This window comes from Artemia franciscana, chromosome 7 (genome assembly GCF_032884065.1).
Source record: "Artemia franciscana chromosome 7, ASM3288406v1, whole genome shotgun sequence".
NCBI lineage: Eukaryota > Metazoa > Arthropoda > Branchiopoda > Anostraca > Artemiidae > Artemia > Artemia franciscana.
In genome coordinates, this window is record NC_088869.1 from 37,819,615 (window position 1) to 37,833,935 (window position 14,321).

Here is a 14,321-nt window from a genome sequence, read left to right on the forward strand (position 1 = left end):
ATAGAACAGTAACATGACGTGTTTTGTTTAAATCTTCTACCATAAAATTTACTTTTGTGAAAGATTTGTATCCCTTTTTTGAAAGTTAGCATTTAAAAAAAAATAATTTTATGGTAGAAAATACCCCCCCCCTCTCCTCTTAGGTGAGATTAGGGGAAAATAAAGCACATGAATAGATAATGGTGCCTCTTCCCCTATAGTCTTCACTTGTGAGAATAAAAACAATCTACCTCTTTGAAATTAGGTGTTCTTGCTAAAACGTAGTTTTCGTGATAAAAATGTTTATTCGTAATGTAAATATACTAAAACTAAATAAGAGTCGATATTTCACATAAAAAGGCACATAGGTTTTAACTCTCTTTCCAATTAGTGCTTTCCTTTCACAGAAAACCAAAAACAAAATATATGCCAGAAAATTCAGAGAACGTAAACGCTATTAACAAATTAATAATTAAGTTTAAAGTAGAGATTGGTTACATAGCCTAACATTTCACAAAAATCTTTGAATAAAAATTTTCTTAGACTTCAGTCATGTTTCTAATCTGCAGTGCTGAATTCTGTTTAAACTGAAATCTTGCAGATTTTGAGCATATTTTTCAAAATGAACAAACGCTAAAAGCATTAGATAAAAGAAAATAGTAATTAACAGATTTTACATTGCTAGAGAAATTTTGACATAAAAATTCACTCTATAACATTCAAAATTTTGGGTTCTTAAATATTAATGAAAATAAAAAAAACGATAAAAAAAGGATTCTGAATTGAAGAGGGCACAGCCTAGAAAAAGTATTTTCGAGACGGCGTCCAAAGTAAAACGGCGTAATCGAATCCCTCGTTTTTGGTCAAATTTTTGCAATTCCAGCCATAATTATAAGACCAATTTAAGTAATCGATTGACATTCTACTAGAAATTGAGTAAAGAAAGAAAAACAGGCATAAATGCGACATGTACACTATGTCCCCTTTAACACAGAAAGTAGCCTATATTACTTATTTGATTACCTCAATCTTGCTTATCCTACTTAGACATGTCTGCAAACAGAGGGGGGAGGTGCAAGATGTCCCAAGATAAATCGAAGAGCCCATCCCACACTGAAATAATTAAAAATAGTGACCAGAAAAATACTCTTCTCCTATCTTAACCCCCCTTTTAAGGATCAGACCTATGTGCACCTTGGTACTTCAGATATTTCTACAAAATGAAGGAACAAATATATAACAGCTTTAACATTAGTCAGAAGCAGTACAAGGATATGGCAGTAATCTCTCTCACTTCAATTTTTGTGCATCACATTTTCTTAAAATATTTCTGAAGCGACTCTTGTCTAACATACTTTCTTCTGGAGTTTTGCCAGTTCACTAAGCTTTTTCTTTCAACCGAAGAAACTGAACTTTTCACTCTTTGCATATCAGAGAGCCAATTGCTTCGCTGCTTCCGTGGCCCTTCAACAAGTCTACTAGGAGATTTGCCATCTACGACATAATTGGGGAGATTTGACGTAGGAGATCCAATTGATTCAACAAATCTTGGCGAACTACTTGAAGGCTCAGAATAGCACCGCTTTTTAGGGGATATAAATCGTTTCATGGCACTCAGTTTGATACACATATTCTCATGAACTGGTTCACATTCTTGAGTATTTCTGCTGGAGGAATTGCAATTTTCGTCAATTGATTTATGCTGAACACCACTGGCCAGGTCCAGCTTGATCATCTTTGGTAAACACTGTACCACATTGTTCTCTTTCCTTGGGGATAGAGGAAGACGTTGTATGTTATTTTCACTTTCAGATAATTTTCTCTTTGATGAATTTATAGGCAATATGAGAGTACTCTTTGGTTTGGACTGAAAGCGCTTAGGATCAATACCTAAAGCTAAGGATAATATGTTTCTACTGATTGGCTTGGTCACCGGTATTGCGCGGCAAACATAATTGTTTTTCTCTTCTTCAACATCTATTAAAGGATCATACCGCCATATTCTATGGTTGTAGTCGTCACTGCATGTCACCAGCTAAAACAGAAAACAAGCTTTTAAAGTGGGCTAGGTTTCTTTTTGTCTGCTCATCAGGGACACAGCAAGAGCGTAGCCTACTAGGGGTCTACATCCCCCTCAAAACAACATACTCCTCGCACAAATGGCAACAAAATAAGTACGTTTTCTTTAAGAGCAGAATTCTCAATCACCCAACCTCAAATATAAATGATTATGGCTCTTAGACTCGTCAAACTAAAAAAGGTACGGTATGTTCTGTTCATTAACTGAGAGGACAGTTAACAGTATTCGTGTCAAAAGCCTTTTCAGTTATCCTTAGTCAAAAGACACTTGAGTCCTTTTTTACTATGACACAAAGCAAGGCATTTTTCAGATGGGATGGGAGACAAAAGACGCAATATAACCGTGTTTTATGCCACATATCAGCTACATTGTTTAGTTGTTATGCGTCTTTATACATACATTTTTTTTTGGGGGGGAAAGGGCTTAAATATCCTCCCCTGACTACACGCATGTTTGAAACTATTGTTCCAGAAGTGAAGTGAGCTACCAATAATACATCTAGCTCCCAAATTGTCGGCAAAATTGTTTCGCTCAAGTACCAGGAATATCAAAATGAAAGTAGTTTTTGTCCCTGGATCAACCTTGGGTCTTTTCATACCAGAAAACTAAGATTTTCTAATATTCTTCTATTTCATGCGCCAAACTTTGAAGTTTTTAAGGCAGTACCACATTTTCATCAGTACTGCAAGGTTGAGCCGTGAAAATAAATAAGCAAAATTAATTAGTTAAATTTGATTACGCTTTTTGCTTGTAAAGATTAGCAGTGTGTTAGTTCCTAAAGACTACTACATATTCAAGTGAAAGCTGCAACTTCGGTCCCATTTGTTTTTGATTTTTTTTACTGATTTTTCATCCAAATGTAAATATAAACATATATGTTTACATAAATAATCAAAGATTTAATCGCCAAGTCAGGAATAAATGAGAACTCATTTTACAAACAGGCTAGGAATCTGGTCTCTTCGAAACAAACGTGAATTAATCATTTTAAATCATTTTTCTACAACATAAAAAAAAATCAGCCAAAATCGGACGAGGCAAAATTGAACGTTTTTTGTCTTTTCTTCTACAATGACGATTTAGGGTCGATATAGGTCTGAGAGCAACAATACGGGAAGTTAAATTCATACAGGAAAAATAGGACTGCTAATGCAGAAAGGAAGTCAAGTCCATACCAAATTCTTAAAATCCAAAAAGAAGCTTCTCACAACTAGCTAAATTGATTATAATTTGAACAGAAATATCATAGGTAGTCTGAAATTGCAAAGGATTGCAGATTCATCACATTTGTTTAATTAATCACATTTCATCCTAATCTTCGATTTGGACCAGAGCATTAGAGCAACTAGTTCCTTTGCAAGATTTGCAAGCAATGTCGCATTTGATATCCATTTTGATCAGAGGTGCACCGGTCACTATCACTGCATCCCTTACAACCGTACTTCACGACGGCGAGAATTTTCTTTGATGCCGCTGGAAGATCCACGAGAATAGGGTACAGCATGCCATTCTTAAGTCTTCATCCCCAATTCTCAGGATCAGGGCAGGGCTCTGAAGCCTAATCCAATCTTGTACTTGAAGATAGCTTTGGAAACAGTGAAATTTCGCTGTTGTTTATGTAAGAGTTAGATCTTGGGGAGGGACGAAATTTGTAGACGTTGCTACTTTCTTCTGAAAGACTCGGTATCAGCAACTGTCGATGTTGCCAGTAGATTTTCTACCGTACGACAAAGAAAGTACATCCTCTCCGGTTACTATAATCTCTTCCTTCTATAATGAATTCGAGAAAACGTTGAAGCATCTTCCAAAACTTGTTCGTTATCTCTCAGCCGTTTAAGCACAATCCCTTTGCCAAGTCTATGTAGACGGGAAGCTGTGTTGCAGCCAGGAATTGCGAGAGCAAAAGGAAACAGCTTTTAGGTTTCAGTCCCAACCTTCTTAACACTGGCTTCGATATCCCAAGTTGCACCTGAAGTGGTTAGCTTAGGCTCACTGTGCAGGTAGACCTTGTGGGGCTCAGGAATAAAATGATAAAGCAACAACACTAACAAGTGAGTATCGTCACGGATAACTACAGTGTGCAAAGTCTTCGAACGCTGAACCGCAGTAAGCACAGTAAGCAAGTCAGAATCAGCTTTAGCTTAAATGGTTCTCAGACCCTTGCCTCGTAAATAATCAGAAAGTACATTGACGAAACGGGCTTTATTCTTTTTGCACGAAAGACTCCAAAATTCTTTTTGGTGGTCAGTCTCATTTCTGGGCTAAACAGTAATTCCCGTCCAGTGACATGGTTTTGATTAAGATGAGTCATTTTTTTTGTCCAAACAGCGATGTCGTAGCCAAAGACAATAATGGCATCTGGATATTTGGGCAAAACGTAGTTCCAGTATAGATCTAAGATCTCGGAATATATTTCTTTCTTCACCCAGGGAATCCTGCAAAGCAAGGCGCCTCTGTCTAAGATGTAGCTGTTATTCAGACTGATGTTTCCAAGTAGTACCAATTTCTGAAAGTTGCTCGATAACTTTTGCTAGATCTGGTTTATTTGGCCTTCGGAACGTGCCAGAATCAATAAGAAGCGATGTAGGATAGGAGCAAAGTTCATATTTACATGAAGATTCTTTGTCCACATTCAGTCTTTTGGACACAGTCTAAACGGTGGATTTCTCTCCCATTTGTTTGCTTCGCCGTCAAAAAGACTGCCTGATCCTTTTGTTTGAATGAATACTCCCTCAGAGATTTCCCTACCATTCCCTCAAGACTGACGGAAGATTGACGAAATTCCGTCATTCCGTTTATGTTCTTCCTAACTTCCACTACTTTGTCGGCGTTCACGTTTTCTGCAGGAATCATGCTAGTAGCAAGGATCTGAAGGGATAGCATATCACCCTCGAAAGGAGACGACTGCTCAACAAAGTCAATTACTATTTATGCGTCTTTGTAGTCCCTCTGCTGTCTTGAAATACCAGAATCTTTGTGTAGGTTGCTTGTGTCCGGTTCAACACCAACCTCCCCTGTATACGACCGGGTTTTACGTGCATTAGAAGTTGATCGCTTTAGAGTATGAATAACACCAATCTCTTTAAATGCTTTTGACAGCTTCACAAAACATTCTAGTAATGCCATAAGTATAATTAAGCTGCGGTTATCTTCCATACATCTCAATCATTCTAGTAGAGAAGCACTATTTATTGACAGTAAAATGTATCCTTACTTTTGATAGCTCAATACAAAACATACCCATCACGTCCTTTCACTATTTAGCTATGCTCCGATTTCAGCTTGGCAAAACCTACTAAAAAGTGAACTAGAAGCCAAAAATGATCAGTAAATGTACTCCTCACACGTTCTTTCAAACTTGTTCTTGTGCATCACCGCATTCTGTTAACCGACTCCTTGTAATATCCAACGTATAATAATCCACGCTTTATGTCGTGTGTGTGTGTGTGGGGGGGGGAGAGACGGAGGAAAGAATCAGGGATGGTCACAGAAATGAATCTATATTCGGGATTTATATACCAGAGTTTCCTTTCACTGACTTTTTCAAAGTGCAAGTTATTTTCTTAAAGTCGTTATTTCAGAAAAAAGACAAATAAAAATGTCAATTCCACCTTGCCCATTTTGATTGATTTTGCCCATTTTTTATATGTTGTCGAAATTATTTTTCCGGCTCGAATGATACTAAAATAAAAACTATTGCAATATGTTTGAGGCAACTCCTAAAATTAATTTAGATTACGACACTAACATGAGCATGTTCGTGTCAACATCTATCAAGAAATACCAAATCGTTGTTTCCGATGTCAAGGGTTTGATCACCCTATCGTTAGATCCCCACGCTCTCCTGACTTACCAAAATGTTCCCGTTGTACTGGGGCTCACGAGAGCACCCTCGAGAGCCCATGTCCGGCTACTCCTAAGTGCACTAATTGCAAAGTCATTTGCAGCTTTTGCTAAACGTTGCCATAAACTGAAATATCTTTTCATAAAATTAGCAGATTTAAATGTTGATTGGATCCTAGCAAGGGATATGCATACCTATATGCTGATTTCATCTGATCCCTCTGAACTCCGGCTAGATTCCCAGCCAAGTGATTCATAATCGAGGCTCCACTAAATCCAACCCCGACCATAGTTTGTAGTAAACTATATTTGGCTCAAAAATAAACAACAAAAAACGTGGGGCCATAAAATCAAAAAAAGAGAACAAAATACATATACAATTAAAAGATTCAACTTAAACTTTTGATGAAAATGATTAAAGCGAGAAACCCATTCAAAAAAACTAATACAAACAAACAAGCAGATATCCCATAGCGTCCTCACGATGAATTATACTACTACTACTACTAACAACTCAACTATCCGCACGCTTCTTCTCCATCCAATTCTATTCAAAATCTCCCTCTTTATACCTTCCAGGAAGTTTTCACTTCACTCAACAGCGCTGTCTAAGTAAAGAGCGATGTTGGCACAATCTTTAGTTTTTTTTTAGATCGGGACACTTAGTTTCGAGAGTTGTTGTAGAAACTTCAAAAGAGGCTCATTCGATTGAAAAACGCAAGGGATAGTGCCCTTTTTAATAGTCGAAAGTGACTGGAGGGCAACTAATCCTCCTACCATACTTCCCATTTCCCCAAACACATCCAATAAAAATTTTGAGCTGGACATGCTGTTCAACATAGTTAAAAAGTCCGAAAAATATGTATTGAGGATGACTCCCCTACCCAAAGCCCTCATGGCAAGGGTTATAAGTTATTCCCTGGGAACATATAAGGTTTATATAAAAAGAGAGATCGTATAAACTTCGGAGGAGGCTCATTGGATTGCTAATCAGAAGTTTTAGCGCGTTTTTTGAGATTCAGAGTGATTAGAGTGTGGGTACCCCCCCCCCCCCACACACACCTCGTATTTTACCGAGATGCATCTGATAAAAATGTTGACATGGCCATTTGTTGTCGCAGAAACTTCAAAAAGCTCATTTGATTGAAAATTGAAAGGGCTAGTGCCCTTTATGATAGTCGAAAGTGATTGGAAGGCAGCTAACCCCCCTCCGACGCCCACCATTTCCCCAAACACATCCAATCAAAATTCCGAGATAGCCATTTCGTTCAACATAATTGAAAGGTAAGGGGAAAAATATCTTGAAGGATAACAACCCCCTCCCCCACAGCCCTCAGGGCAAGGGTTGTAAGTGATGCCCTAGGGGCATATAAAGTAAACATAGCAAGGGTGATCGTATGAACTTCAAAGGGAACTCACTACATTAGTAATCGAAGTTATGGTGCCCTTCGGAGTGATCGAAGGGTGGACACCCCCCTCCACACCTCGTATTTTCCTAAATAGCATTTGATAGAAATTTTGAGATGGCTATTTGTTGTCGTAGAAACTTCGAAAAGAGCTCATTCGAATGAAAATTGAAAGGGCTAATTCACTTTTTAATAGTCGAAAATGATTGGAGGGCAACTAACCACCCTCCCACGCCTAAACTCAAAACCTGAGCAGGGTAGATAACTCCCATGCCTTCTTAAGACCAGAATACAATTTGCGCTTTACTGAAAAAATAAAAAAATAAAAAAACAGAAAACAAATAACCGTGGACTGTCAGTTTAATTGACATATACTGATAATTCTTCCTTAAGATTTTGATGGTTTTTATTTATGAAAGTAAGAAAGGTGAAAAAATTTCAAACATATTTTGTTTTCAATAAAGCACAAATTGTGTTCTGGTCTTGAGAAGGTATGAGGTATCAGCCCTACTCGCGTTAATTTTATCTCGTTTTGAGTTTTATATATTTATTGATAGTGATTTGCGGTAGTTTTACGCTTGGAAGATTATTTGACTTTATTTTTGCTCATTCTTGGCTTAATGGCGCTCTTTACTTTTCTTTGTAAAACGTATATTGTGGAAAAAGTTTTTTTTTTAATTAATACTAATAAAACACCGTTTTCGCAAACATTTTATCGTGTCTAAGTCTGGTCTCATTAAATCCGAAGCATGTGTTGATGAGGATAATATCAATGAGGACCATCTCCCTATTTCGTGCCCAATTGAACCTTCTTATGTACAAGCCCACTTTAAGTGTCCTTGTTCAAAATTGTTTCAAAAGCCCGATTGGAATCGGATATACGTTGAAACGTATATTATTATAGCCTAGTAGAAATAGCGATGGATGGTATCCTAGCCTAGGTAAATTTGATTTTTAGGAAAAAAAAGATATTAATGGTTACAGACTGCTGCAATTGTGTAGGTATAACAATCTAGTTGCAACTAAGACAGTATTTGATCATAAAATGGCCTATAAGTTAACATGTTAAACACATGATGGTAAGACGGCCAAAATTGTTGATTATGTTACTGTAAACAGAAGACAGGCAGGATTGCCACAAAATACCAGAGTATATAGGAATACCGTTATTGATATATTGTACTTATATATTTACACATAATTTTTGTTTATGAATATATTGGCGAGTTTCTTATTTCACTTTTTTTCCTTTTATTACTCCACCAGTGCCATTATGTCTTTTTAGTGCGAAATAAAGTCCATTCATTGATTCATTCATTTGCTAGTAGAATTTATGTATCTTCACTAAACCTTGGTTCGATTTCATTACCCTTTTGAGTGGGTTGGTATATCGTTTTACCTCTGCAATTACCGAAACGTTTTCCGAGTTGGTTATTAATGCATTAGAAAATATTGGAGTGTCATATAGTAAGATATCTTCAAGAAGAGAGCGATATCACCACAAGAGCCTAGCTAATAGGAGTAGCTGTATAGGTATGTTTGATATTGTTTTTTTTATTTGCTTTTTATTTCTATTCATGTTATTATATATATATGTATATATATATATATATATATATATATATATATATATATATATATATATATATATATATATATATATATATATATATATATATATATATATATATATATATATATATATATATATATATATATATATATACAGAGGTTAGTCCACTATTCCTTTGGCGCCAAAGAATATATTAAGTAACCCATAAACTCTTGTTAACACCAAAGGTCAAAATAAGAGAGGTACCGTCAAATCTTCAAAATTGGACCAAGCAACGGCTGACACCTCTGCTCCATGGCCATCAAGTTTAGCAAGAGGTTCAGAACTAATTCCGTTTGTGGACCATATGTATCCATAGTTATCACTGGAACCACTAACCAAAAATCGATCATCTGGACTCAAATCGCATTTGACATGGTAACTTCCAACTAAATGGCCTTTGTATTGACGAACTAAAAATAAAACGGTTTTAACGACAGGCAAATCATCCACAATAATAACATTTTTTTTGCAACTAATTAAAACAGTTTTTCTAATTGAGCAAACTAACTCGCTTATTTTTGGACTAGCCATTGTCCACTTAATATCTCAGAATGGTAAAGCTGGAAATTCTATTAATTTGTTTCAATGAAAGTTGAAAAGGTATTAAGAGAATTTCTAAATTGAGAAACGTGAAGAAAACATGATTGTTTTGCCCTTCTAAGTAGATCCAATAATATCAGGGTTTTTTCCGATTTCACTCTAGCACACCTTTTGAACTACAAAATGATAAATGCACGATCAATCCATAACTGCACAATAAGTGGACTTTCAAAAATACTTGAAACCTTAGGAAAAACGAAAACGTCTACTTTTCGGCAAAAGAATAAATTTGGAAACTCGGAATAATATTGACAATCTTGAACAGCAAGAAAAATCACTCTTTTGCAACTCACTTTTGCACTCTTTTTGAAACTCAGGGCACGTACCCTGTAATCCTTCTCACCTCCAGCATCGGTCCCTGGTAGCATTATGTCTCCTTTCTTCCCTATACAAGATCATATCAAACAAGTGGTCGTAGAATATTAAGAGACAACTCACTTGTTCTTTTTAAGCAATAAAAGACATCCCGTTGCGATGAAGTGGTGTTTTTGCCATTATGAGCCAGAAATTATCAATGTTTGCCAAAATAGGGGTAAGATGCCGGTAAATGCAAGTTCTAGAATAACCAATCAATATGTCACAGTGTACAACCCTAAAATAGATATACCCCTCCATATGGTGAATAACAAGGAAAATCGCTTTTTCGCATGGTTAACATGCATCTTCAAATATTTCTCTGCCAAGATTAGCAGGCTACCACAAGGTTACAAATATCTTTAACGGCTCATTCTGTCTATCCACCTCTTATAACTTCAACTTGATAGCTTTATCGTAAAGTGCCATATGGCACCATAAATGATACACTTGGTACCAGATGTGGAGATGCTGAAAAGCACAATAAAGATGACACCGTTGTAATCTTCATGATCAATATTGTTTCTTTGTGAGGAGTGTGAGGGGGCAAAACATCCCTCGGCTCTTCATCTACGTGACGAAGTTGCACATATCTCATGGGAGCAGATACGAGAGGAAGTAAAACTTGTATTTCATAGTCTATTTTGGCAAGAACTTATTTACTTTCATCACCTAAGTTAGACAAAGATCTTTTTGTAAAGTTAACTGTGTACATCTAAACAGATGAAGTCAAACAAAAATCAACAAAAAAAATTCTTACAGAAACAAAGAGCAAAGTTGAAACTTGGAACGAACAGAGCAATTGTTTTGCAGACCATTAGAGCATTTGGGAGGATATTTTCTAAAGCTAAGTCTTAATGCCGAACAATGAACACTTAAATACATTTGTTAAAGAATAATCCTAATAACCATTTGTAAAATGTTCTTAAGGGCATTTTCCATAAACAAAAGGCATTTTTTTCGACTGGGATAACTAGTGACTAGTGAGAAGACGGCTAGTCTACAGATTTTCTCTGCTGTTGCTTCTGGTAACTTGATCAAATTCGGATTTGAGTAAGTCATTTATCGCTGCATCAGATACTGGCATCTATTACCAAACAAGAAGATTTTTTTAGACATTTTTTTAAGACACAAAACGTTTTTAAACAAAATTAAGATCGCATTGCTTTGATCAGTAAATATATATATATATATATATATATATATATATATATATATATATATATATATATATATATATATATATATATATATATATATATATATAAAATTTTACGTAAAAAAAGTAGGCCATTATAACAGCCTACGTATTACAGTAGTGTATTTAGAATTTTACTTTAACCGGAAAACAGATACACTTTAAAATGCAATATCCCCTGTTAATACATCTATCCCTCTTCTACATAGTTCAGCTGCCAAACCATAAGTACTAGGAACACCAAAATAAAACATCTTTCGCCTCCCCTGTATACGTCTTAGTTCTATTCATGCCTGAAAATCATAATTTTTAAAACTTTTGTATTGACAGTTCCAAAACTAAGAGCTGTTAAAGGTCTTACCACATTTTCGTCAGTGTTCCCACGTTACACGGTGAAAACAGATAGTAGCTAGTTAAATTAACTAACAAGTTAGAAGCAAGTAACTAATTAAATTTGACAATACTTTTGTCAGTAAAAATTCAAACATTTACAACCCGTTAATTCTCGAAGACAATTAAACCTTCTTCAGTTTCTTAGGACTATATGCTTTAGCCATTTTTGTAGAATTTTCTACCGTGTTATTTTTTTAAAACTCCGAAAACTTTTTAAAACTCTATTTTTTTTTAAGTCCCGCTACTACAAGAACACATATGGAAGTTTTCAGATTTCCCTTGCAGTCTTCATGGTGCTTTAATAGGAGGGGCAGCCCCATAACCTTCCCTTTCTGCACTAGAGTGCTTGTAAAAGAGCAGCACAGTGAAACATGTTATTTAAGTTCGAAAATTCAATAAAAGAAGAAATGAATAGAATTAACATTCCTAATATACCTGGTTTCTTGTCATATGAAGCAATATTGTATTCATAGATGACACCGTCAGTGCAGTTTGCGAATAGCCTGGTTCGACTCTTGTTCATTGTAATGCTGGAATATCCCCGTCTAGCTGAACTCCCCGCAAAAGGTAGAACTTCACAGGCTATTGGATCACCAGAATAAACTGAGTAATTTCTTCTTGAATCCCAGGCTTTAATGAGTCTGTAAAAAAAATAACAAATATATATATATATATATATATATATATATATATATATATATATATATGTATGTATATATATATATATATATATATATATATATATATATATATATGTATATATGTATATATATATATATATATATATATATATATATATATATATATATGTATATATGTATATATATATATATATATATATATATATATATATATATATATATATATATACATATATATATATATATATATATATATATATATATATATATATATATATATATATATATATATATATATATATATATATATATATATAATTTAAACTCAGATAATTAAAGCTTGAAGATATTATCGGTCAAAAGAAGCTTTCACCACAATTTAAATGTTTTCAGGCAAAAAGAGTTTCATGAAAAGTGGCTGCAACACCTATTGGGTGGAAAAGTGAGCATTAATAATACAATTTTCATGCTTTTCGACAAAAGCTTTCCTTAAAAAGAGAACCGTGTCGAAACCCAGGGTTTATTTATGAATAGTGAAGCTGAATCGATTTCCATAAATGTTTTTATTCAGAGATCATTTTCTTCTGGAAACTTGACTGCCGATTTGATTTTTATTATTCTACTTTTATTTTACCTCCGTTCACGAAGACACATATGACACTTCAGCATTATTTCTATTCGTTTTAGTTTTGACGTAATTTCTTACTTCTTAGATTACTTGGAATATTCCTCTCGAATAACAGAGCTCAGAAAATTTTGTAGACAAAATCTGGTTACGGTCCTGATTACAAGAGCACCTAATATGCCCACCGTTTTACCAAAAAATGGACTATTCTTGAAACAGCTATTTCACTTGTTTAAAACATTTTTTATTCTGGGCTCTTCGTTACACAATAATATAGCCCTTTTCCCCCTGGCCTGCATGCAGGATAAGCCACGATCTTGCTGAGCAGGGTAAACCTTAATTAATAATCAAATATAATTTACAAATTAACTTTTTGTTTTGGAACAGGTTATTGGCTTTATTCTGGGTCCTTGCCCAGATTAATTAACGTCAACATCACGTTGTTTCTGGCAACTCTTTAACTAAGTCACCGCTAGTGCCTTGAATATGGTTACAGACTTTGAAATCCAATCTTTACCGACTTTGCTTTCGGCGCAGCGAGTTGATTCTGACTTCCCCTGAGGCTAAATGTTTAAGGGATCGAACCACAATTATTAGTTACGGAAGTTCGTCTGAGCTTAGCCCATAATCAATAGTTTTTTTTTTCGAGAAGGTACAAAATCTACAGCGTTACTGTCCAGCGTTTGGAATCAACGATCTAATTTCTGCCTTATATGCTACAGCTGGAAAATCACCTTTTTAGTCGACGTCGATTCAGCTGTTTGGCAGTGTCAATGTGTGGTTCAAGCCTTCCAAGCTATCAAATGCGCTCGACAAATTAATCAAAATTGCCGATAATATTTTTAGTCTCCAATAGTCTCCTTTTGGGACGAACGAGAGATTGTTCAGCACCATTTATCATTTAAACGCAAACTTACGAACAGACCGTTTGAGTTTACGAACAGACCGATGAGTTTATATTTAAAAACAGATAAACTTCCTCAACGAGGATGAGGCCTTCAACCACTGGTACCTTATGCATTTGTAGCGTCATTCATATTTTACCTTATCCTTTTTCTACTAGTTTGTAACAAAAAGTGTTGCAACAGTTCCCCCCAAAAAATAAAACAAAACTGGGTTTGACTCACAAAATAAATGTTATCTGGAACATTTTGCTATCACTATATATCATAGGCTTACATAATTTCTATTCTCTGTTGGGGGGGGGGGTAGGTAAGGCTTTACGAGGAATACTTACTGCCATTCTTAGGGAGTTCTAATCCCACCCTTTTCCCCTTGCTGAGTGCGAAAATAATCAATAAAATATAGTAACTTAAAACGGCAATTGCACAAGACTTGTTTGTGCAGAGGACATATTTCATATTCGTTTGCCAGGCTATATGCATCTTGTTTGGCAAAGAGGTTTGAAACTTGTACTTTAAATTTACTCCTGACAACTTCCAGAGAGACAAACCCACACAATTGAATTATGGTGCCATAAACAAAGTCTTCATGGGAATAAAAATTGTACATGAACTCCTATTAAAAAGAATATCAGAGACACTTTTCATTTTGAGGACTAATAAGCTTGATCAACACACTAATTAT

The 14,321-nt window shown here is 35.2% G+C and overlaps 1 protein-coding gene across 1 annotated transcript in view; it reads right to left on the bottom strand.

The window, feature by feature from the left end:
• Positions 1-264: 264 nt before the first annotated feature.
• The window catches only part of LOC136029683 (protein lethal(2)denticleless-like), a 32,868-nt gene continuing 18,811 nt past the window's right edge, over positions 265-14,321 (bottom strand). The window contains exons 6-8 of the mRNA XM_065708186.1: positions 11,904-12,109; positions 9,128-9,333; positions 265-2,014 (exon numbers count right to left, since the gene is read on the bottom strand). Of these exons, the coding sequence (XP_065564258.1) occupies positions 1,289-2,014; positions 9,128-9,333; positions 11,904-12,109 (1,138 nt within the window). The 3' untranslated portion in view covers positions 265-1,288. The remainder of the gene's footprint in view (positions 2,015-9,127; positions 9,334-11,903; positions 12,110-14,321) is intronic.